At 37.7% G+C, this 10,000-nt stretch overlaps 1 protein-coding gene across 1 annotated transcript in view; it reads right to left on the minus strand.

Annotated features, from left to right (window-relative positions):
• Window positions 1-10,000, minus strand: part of LOC135195508 (bumetanide-sensitive sodium-(potassium)-chloride cotransporter-like) — a 49,896-nt gene that overhangs the window by 19,669 nt on the left and 20,227 nt on the right. The window contains 1 exon segment of the mRNA XM_064221737.1: window positions 4,612-4,638. Coding sequence (XP_064077807.1) covers window positions 4,612-4,638 — 27 coding nt within the window.

Here is a 10,000-nt window from a genome sequence, read left to right on the forward strand (position 1 = left end):
GGTAGGATGAAACACGATTATAAACCATCTTAAGGGTCTTCACTATAACCCTGCTAAGTTTCATGCCCATCGGACCAGCCGTTTGGCCTTGATTGAATGACAGACGGACGGACAGACATAACGCCCATTATAGTAAGAATTATAGTAAGATTTTTATTATTATTCTTAAAAATTTTGCACGAAATCTTTGGAGACAAGACGTAAAAGACCATTGATTAATATAGCAAACGCCCATACAATATAGTGTCCGTGCGTGAGAGACTATTATTATTATTATTATTATTATTATTATTATTATTATTATTATATTATGCAAGCATTCCTTTGGAACAAGAAATAGACTATCAACTAACGTGGAAAACGTCCATGTAATAGAGCCCTCGTTTGTGAAAGAGAAACTATTATTATCATTATTATTATTATTATAAAGAATACTAACACATTCCTTTGGTAAAAAGCCCATTACCTGACGGGGGCTAACTCCCAGATAAAACTGAAAAGCAGGAAACAAAGTTTACCGAGAGACAAGACAGGCATCAATCGCACGAACCCAAACTACGTTTTAGTAACATCGCCATAAAAGAGACACAACACTAAAAACTTCTCTTCAACGGAAATGGGAGGACTTTACAGCATATTGTTCTCCCACCCGTCGTCAGCGTCATCTTCAAAGCGTTGCAAAGGACTTCAACATTGCGTCAACTGTCTGGTTACTTACAATAATAAGTGACTAGAAAAACCCTGAAATCGATCCCTCCAGGAATTGTTTGTTTGTTTGTTTGTTTGTGTGGTGTTTTTACGTTGCAAGGAACCAGTGGTTATTCAGCAAAGAGACCAACGGCTTTACGTGACTTCCGAACCACGTCGAGAGTGAACTTCTATCACCAGAAGTACACATCTCTGGCCCCTCAGTGGAATGCCCGAGAATCGAACTCGCGGCCACCGAGGTTGCAGGCCAAGACCATACCGATCACGCCACTGTGGCGCTAATCCCTCGAGGGAGAAATTTGGCTCGTTATGCCATGAATCAAATGTACCTTTTTTTGTAAGTCTCAAAATTAATTCTATTATGGTTGTAATTAGATTCTGGTGGGGTCGTAGCACGTTGGGCGGTGGGGGGGATTGTATATGGGGCTAGCACCCCCATCCAAAAAAGAATCAAGAGTGATATGAAGACATAGCAGATAAGCCTGACCTTCCACAGCATGGCTAACAAGGCGTGATCCGACCTCCAGCTTACTCGGGTCGCATGCTAAAATCTATGGTCAGATAGAGCGTTGTTTCATCAAAGAAAATTATAATAAATAAGCTATATTATATATGAAATTATTTTTCTGTACTATTTAACATGAACATTATCTATTTGACTACATTTTCATTCTAATAAATAAATCGTCAATATTCTATTCTAAAATTCCTGTATCTTAACTCAATGCTAAAGACCTTTTTCAGACATTTTGAGACTTTTCTATAGACCTCTCCTAACATTCCCCCCACAACAACAACAACAACAACAACAACAAAAAGTAGCCTGTAGGCTTACTCCCCGAGTAAGCGAAAATGCTTGAGACAAGTGCCTTCATGAAGTATTGGGGGCCTTCTTCTCCCGGGTATCAGCCAAATGCCACACGTTAGGTAACAAAAGGTCACTGTTATATCATAAGTTACGTAACAGAAAGGAGAGCGTGAAATGTTACGTCACGGAAGGATTTCTCTTGGTTCCTATCGAACGAAAATCCACCCTATGAGAGAGAGAGAGAGAGAGAGAGAGAGAGAGAGAGAGAGAGAGAGAGCGGGAATCGATCCGCCAGGGGAGTTTACTGCTGACGGATGTTCCTTAATGATGGCTGTCTTCATTATCTTAATCGGCAAAATTTATCTCTCAAAGGTTTGAATTGATTATACCTTACTCAAGGAATCTGTTTAACCTACGCCTTATACACACACGCCACGCACACACACACACACACATATATATATATATATATATATTCGTAAGGAATTTTCCCATGAACTTCCTCCTTCGAGTTCAGGTTCGAAGGTCTTCCTTGAAATTTATTCTCTTGCATTTTCTCTGATTTAAGCCAGTAATGACCAATTTGATAAGTGCCTAGAAATGCATATAATCTGCCTCTTTTAAATGAAGATAAAATGGGCACAATGCTGTATTTTTTTTTATATACCGATTTTATTAATGCAGGCATCAGAGAGATAATTTAGTTACCTCTCGGGTCAGCGTCGTCTGTTTAAAGGGAGTATATATGTATAATGTTTCGTAAGTTGTTGCGTTAAAAACACAGAGAAAAGACAGATAATAATGCGGTTTCTCTCTCTCTCTCTCTCTCTCTCTCAACCATCTTTGTGACTGCTTCGCTGCAGGGCCATTTCGACAATGGAGTTCCCCGTCAATGTTGAGCGAAAGCTCGTTAACTGTGGTTTACCAAGAAATTTAAATGATTTCTCTCTCTCTCTCTCTCTCTCTCTCTCTCTCTCTCTCTCTCTCTCTCTCTCTCTCTCTCTCTCTCAGCTAAACTCGTTCACAGATGACTTTGCAATAAGAGTGCAGGATTCAAAAACCACATGGGAAGGCTATCTTCTTGCTTAATCCCTGTCGAGTCGCTGTTCTTTTATTTTCTTTATTGAGCCTTCTCTATAATTTTTGTGAGATTACAGTTAAGTGGACATGGCTAGCATAATTTTTGAAAAAGGTATCGTGCAATCTACCAAAATGCATATGAGTTACTGACTGTATCATAATAACACGAAAGAAAATGGATAGTCTTTAATTACTGCTCATAACAATTCATGCACTTTCCGTAGCTATACAGCAATTTAGCCTTCATAACATCTGTTGTTGTTTGAGATGAAGCTGACCTTAAGCCAGCACGGGCTCTTGCTCCAAGAGCAGCTCGTAGACATATCATCTCGGAAACGCATTCAACTTGCATACGTAAACTTTCAGCAAGTCTAAGAGACATGTCTCATGCATGCAACATGATACACTTCACAGAACTTATAAAGGAAATCTACATATGTGATGTTACGTGCTTTTCCCGACATTGCAAAAGAAATACATTTAGTTAATATAAGAAACATGATGACATTTAACATGACGTTTATGGACGATCAACCAGGTATTACTGTCCCCAGAAAAAACCGCTGGCAAAAAATTTACTATCTATCAGGTCACAAACTCTGAATATTAAATGGGAAAACTTATAATCTTTATGGCATCGAAAAAATGACCTTGCTGCTTTGATGAGTCTAAACTGGATTAAAGTCTCTCTCTCTCTCTCTCCCTCTCTCTCTCTCTCTCTCTCTCTCTCTCTCTCTCTCTCTCTCTCTCTCTCTCTCTCTCTCTCTCTTCCCAAAAGACTAACTGACAATATCTGTCAATTTAGTGGACGTCCCCCAGCCTTATCAACGCAACAGATGGTTAATGTCAAACCGATACTCTATAAAAAAAGGAAAGGGGGTGGGGGGGGGGGGCGGCGGCAGGTCCTAAACAGCATAAAAACTCGAGCAAATTGGCAACTGTTTTTTTTTCTATCTTAGGCGTTGGGAAACAAGCAAAGAAAGGAGGAGGAGGAGGAGAGAAAAAAGTTTTCTCGTCAGGGGAAATTAAACTCTGAGAGGGACGAAGTTTTCCTTACTGGTCAAAATGCGGGACTTTGCATGCGACAAGCACAGGCGGCGACAGTTATCCAGAATCGATCGACTGACGTCGACAAATATAAAATACAACGATGCAAGTTCACATTCACGTAAGATACACAGCCAAAATCACACTAACACTAACATTATCACACAGCAATGTAAAGGGAACACGCCTGTTTGACAAGGCCATACAAGCTACAATTTAACAATAAATATATTTCTGTGACAGACACAGGAAATGGCAATATCTGTTTTTAAATTAATATTATATATATATAATATATATATATATATATATATATATATATATATATATATATATATATATATATATATATATATATATATATATATATATATAGCAGATTCATGCCACGAGCGACTGAAACAGTAGTTTTACATTTGAAAAGCAATTGTCACTATCATGAAGTTTTAACCAGCCCAGAGAGTCAAAATTGCTACAAATCTCTCGCTTTAAATAAATGCAAAATCATGCTACGAACTATCACAACAATAGTTCATTTTCAAAATGCAAAAAAATTTCGAATTTATTATCATTAACAATAAAAAAATTTATAGTTTAAAGACATCCACAGTCAAAACTGCTTAAGATCATAGGACTGGCCTCTTGTATGTACCAATGTACACAGCATCAGACCCAACGAGCAGACAACATGAAAGCCACGACGAAAAAGTCTGTTTTCTTGGAGCTGACGGTAAATATCCACAGCCAATATCACTGGAGCTGATACCTTCCTTCTGATTGGTCGAAACCTCTATAGTGGGCGGTGAGCCGCAGAAGCATTAACCAATCACGATCAGCGTCAATGACATCGGCTGGGGAAATTTACCCTCAGCGGGCAAAAACCAGACTACACTACTAAATGTCTATGAATGCATTCTCATTCTGCGGCCACTCGGACAGGCTGTGAATGGACAGGAAGTGTCACCTACCTCGTAGTCTTCGTCATCATAAAAATCCTTCGGTGGCAGCATGAGAGAAGAAATGCAAACCAAAAAAACATGATAAATGGGATGTGACAGATTTTCATAACAGGGACATCAGTGTATAATATCAGTGGAGAATCTCCTTCCAAACTGCCTTGTGCAATAATGCTGTTGAAAATGTGTGGTTAATGAAGTATTTGTACTTTCAAAAAAAAATATTCAGTAAAAGGAAAAATAAACCATATACAGGAAACATGCACATGTGAGGTTGCACAGAAACAAATGTTATCAGAGAAAGATGAAAACACAAATGGCAGAAGCATCTAGTCAATTTTGACAGCTCGAATCGTAATCTCCGAACTGCATCATTGTTCTACTGCTGAGAGAGAGAGAGAGAGAGAGAGAGAGAGAGAGAGAGAGAGAGAGAGAGAGAGAGAGAGAGAGAGAGAGAATAAAGCTAATTAAAACACTTTCTCAACACAGAAGAAGAGGAACAAATGTAAATGTAAAAAACGGAAAGAGCAAAGAAGTAATGAGGTGTCTTTCAAATCACATCTAGTTTTAAAAGGAAAAACAGACACGACGAAAAACACAGTGTCCTTGAAATCACATCTTTTCAAATAAAAAAACAAACAAAAACAAAAACTCTCCTTGGAATCGCATCAAGGTTTCAAAAGGAAAAAAAGAGCCGTAAAAAAATATAGCATCCTTAGGATCACATCAAGTTTTTAACTAAATAAAAGACAGGAAAAAAACCTGTGTCCTTAGAATCACAATGTGTTTTTTAAAATGAAGAGCTAAGAGGGGGAAAAAGTGTTCTACCAATCACATCAAGTTTCTAACATCAAAGAGACCCATGCGTGAAAATAAAACAATATAGTGTCCTTATAATTACAAGTTTTAAAAATGAAAAAGTTTCAACAAGAAAAAAAACAGCACCCTTAGGATCACATGAAGTTTTAAAAATAAAAAAAAAAGAACCAAATACGTATATATTGTCCTTAAAAATCACATCAAGTTTTTAAAATACAGCCATGAGGACACATATTGTCCTTACAATCATAAATTTTAAAATGAAAATGAGCCACGACGAAAAAAAAAGTGTCCAGAGAATCACATCAAGTTTCAAAAATGAACAAAGAGAAAAAAATGAATCTAGAGAGAGAGGGAAAAACTGTGTCCTTAGAATCACAACAGACTTGAAATGAAAAACAGCTACGTGAAAAAAAATGTTCTTAGAATCACATCAAATTTTCAAACTAACAAAAAAGAGCCAAGAAAAATAAAGAAGGAACCTTGTGGTCTTAGAATCACACCAACTTTTTAAAGAGAGAGAGAGAGAGAGAGAGAGAGAGAGAGAGAGAGAGAGAGAGAGAGAGAGAGAGAGAGAGAGAGAGAGAAACATTGTGTCCTTAGAATCACATCTAATTCATACCTAAATCGGTCGTGTTCGATTGGTAGAGTAGTCAAGATCTACAAGTAAAAACTGAACCAGTCGTGTGTTTAGGTCTTGCAAGTTTCTTCCTGTACAAAAAGCGTATCTAACTACATCCGCAACTTGCAGTTAAACATCTAGTCTACAAGAAGCTACAGCCTCTATTTAATATTATGAGTATGTATGTCTGTAGACTATGAGCAGGCGTTTCTGAATCATTCATAAGCATAAAAGGAAGCAATCCATATTGATAGGAGAACCCACCAACTGATTCATATCATTCAAAAACATAAAATGAAGCAATCCATTTTGATAGGAAACCAAACATCTTTGTCGTCAACTGATCGTGTTCTCAATATAAAGCATATATAAACCTTCACCTGCTCAAACGAAATCTGGTCATATATGACAGCAACCTTTTCCACGAATTTTCCAGCATAAAGCACGCCCCTCATAAAAACCCATAAAGATTCGGAGCCAATTTGGGGGAATTTGCGCAAAAAAAAACACAAGAAAAAAACACACACAACTGCGCCGTTACCCTCGCCTTTAAGGTTAAGGATTTTTCCTTGATTGACATTCCTAATGCAAACGTCATGTGATGGAAAGTGCTGCACGTTCATTCAACAGAAATGACGCAATAATTTGCAACTGTATTAATAATTGAAAATAATGCAGACGTCAATAATGGAAAATACTATATTTTACTTCACTGGAGTAACGCTGACTATAATAATAATAATAATAATAATATAGAGTCAGTGGTGAAAAGTACTGTAGTGTCATTTCATTCACTATAAAGTGACTCAGACATAGGCAACTATCTTAATATAATAATAATAATAATAATAATAATAATAATAATAATAATATTAGAGTCAGTGGTGAAGAGTACTGTTCTATACTTCCATTCACCAGAAAGTGACGCAAAAACATTAACAAATATTCTTAGTAATAATAATGATGATAAATAACAACAACGTCCGCTTCCCGGAAACCTGTACTACGTACCTCAAACTTGGAAACATCATAAACCTTGACAAAAAAAAGTAGACTTTTGACGAAAACAGTCTACAGTATAGAGTCGTGATTTCTAACCAAACTAGCGGCTTTTCCGACAGGAAATCCACAACATTCCTCCGCGAAGGAGGGTTATGATTGGCTGGGCTTGGAGGCTACTATAAAGGAGAGAGAGAAAAAAAGAAAAATAAAAAAAAAACAGCTACGAGGGACGACCGACCGACCATGTGGCCATGATGCGTCCGAAGAGGAAAAAGAAATTGAGACCGGCGACACGAGAGCGCTCTTCTAGGTACTAGTAAATTGTAATAATGTACTCGTGCGTGAATTAGCTTATGGCATCGCTACAATACGCAAATGAATTAATACGCCTTACGTAAGGCGATTTGATATTTAATGGAATTCTTTCCATGCACAATGTTTGATACGCTCCAATGCTCTCTCTCTCTCTCTCTCTCTCTCTCTCTCTCTCTATATATATATATATATATATATATATATATATATATATATATATATATATATATATATATATATAGAGAGGAGAGAGAGAGAGAGAGAGAGAGAGAGAGAGAGAGAGAGAGAGAGAGAGAGAGAGGGAGAGAGAGAGAGAGAGAGAGAGATTATTATTCATAATTCAACAAAAAAAACACTTGTCATAGGCAAAATCCACATCTCACGTGAACTACACCTCCCCCCCCCCCCCCACCCAACCCAACAAGAAAAAAAAAATAAAAATAAAAAAACAACACACGCACACACAGATGAATCAGGCACTAAACCGACCGACTCGGTTTGTCAATGAACTTTTCGGGTGAGTCAGCTGCTGCGTTACGCAGCGTTGCTTTGCATGACGTGACGTGACGTTCGTGCAACGAAACGGCGGTTCGCATCGCGTTGCAACCGGCAGTTTCATCGACGTTTCGTTTACGTGATTGGCGTGCGTTCGTATGTCTTCTGATGAGAAGACTCGCCACTCATCGAATTACCCTTCGCCTAATCGGGCTTCGCACGAACCAGGGTTGGTATTAGTGCCATTCAGTTTTTTTTCTTTCTATTTTGGGATATACAAAAAAAAATAAATAAAAAATAAAAATAAGACCTGACTGACTTCTTGTCATTTAATGCACAGTAATTTTACTTTCTGTATACAATGACTGGCTTGCATCATCTTTTTATCATTTTATCTTTTTTCATATCACGAACTGCATCATCTTTTTATTATCATATCTTTTTTACTTTTCATATCACGAACTGTATTGCTTTTACGCAACTCATTTCGATACGATTTCCATTTTCACTCGACCAAAGCCAGACTCGTTTGATTTCATAAAATGATTTCCGTGTCACTTAAAAAAAACTAGTTTGATTTCGAAACTTGCCGCCACGCTAAAAGGCTTTAAAAATCGCCGTGCAACATCCCTCGTTGACAAATCAACGAGAAAATTTAGCAAACAAAATTCAGTTGCATCCATAAATATCAACTTGAAAACAACGTAAACTGCGTTGGCGAGTACCAGTTGCTATGGAGGCGCCAACGAACTTACAAACGAGCTCTATAGTTGGAAAATACTGCGGAGCAACAAATAATATAGATAAAAATAAAAATACAATAAAATGCAAGTAATCCTTTCAGGTGAGCGAATCGAGGACGCACACGAGTCCGACGTATTCCGAGAAACCGTCGAACTAACGCAAAAAGAAATAAAGTGGAAAAAAAAAAAAGTAAATAGCACAAAACAAAACACAACTGCCATTGAGTGGGGGTGGGAGGGGGGGGCGGGGTGGGTGTGTTCTGAAGGTTGACATTTAGGTTTTAAGCTCCCCTGGGTATATTGTAGGAATACGAGTTGTCTGTTAGCCAGTGGTCTTACTGCAACGAAGACAAATGACAGAAGGCGAAGGTTATTGGAACAGATGAGTGACGGGCTCTCTCTCTCTCTCTCTCTCTCTCTCTCTCTCTCTCTCTCTCTCTCGTCTTTGTCGTACTTGTAGGTAGCAGCTTTCGATTTCATTAAACACAAGGATCTTTAATTTTAAATAGTAAATGAAATAAAAAAAAAAAAAATTCAAACACTAAGGAAAAAGCATACTAACGATAAAAATATAATATATAATTTTCCTAGGGAAAATTAAAGGGAGCGATAAACTCTACGGATTCACGACACCACTTTTGACCACGCGTCACCGCTGCGACACTACAATGAAGTCATGTTTCGTGTCCATTTTATATAATCTAATAATCGCGCAGTTATTTTATTATCAACAGGTTGTTGCCCAAATCATAATCCGTTCTCTCAGCAAAGCCAGTGACGTAGGATTGTGTAACAAATTAAATTTTCAGGACCAATCAATATGATTTTCAACCAACAGATTTTTTACATTCGACCGTATTTACACCGCGTGACATTCTGGCACATTTAAAAAAATGGAAAAATGGACCTGTCCAAATTAATCACGACCCACCATTTACAAAGACGAAATTCCAGGAGGTATAGGGTATAAAGAAACCTCGTGTTCGAAAAAATAAGCAAATTGACAGTGTCCAAACAGTGTTTGCCCAAACAATAGCTGTCTCGTTCATATTTATTTACTGTCAATTACGAGAGAGAGAGAGAGAGAGAGAGAGAGAGAGAGAGAGAGAGAGAGAGGGGAAGCAGTAAATTCCAAATAATAACAGTAATTACAAGGCTTGCCAGTCATATATAGTCACACAAGCAAAAACGCACGCAAGCACACACACACACATACACAGAAAGAGAGAGAGAGACAGAGGAAATGACAAATTCCAAATAAAAATAGTATTTGTACGTTTCGGACGAGAGAGAGCAGAGAAGAGAGAGAGAGAGAGAGAGAGAGAGAGAGAGAGAGAGGAGAACAAATTCCAAGTAAAAACAGGAATTATATTTAAAGTATGCCAGTCATACATGCATGAGAGAG

The sequence above is a fragment of the Macrobrachium nipponense genome, chromosome 16, assembly GCF_015104395.2.
Source record: "Macrobrachium nipponense isolate FS-2020 chromosome 16, ASM1510439v2, whole genome shotgun sequence".
In the NCBI taxonomy this organism is placed as follows: Eukaryota; Metazoa; Arthropoda; class Malacostraca; order Decapoda; family Palaemonidae; genus Macrobrachium; species Macrobrachium nipponense.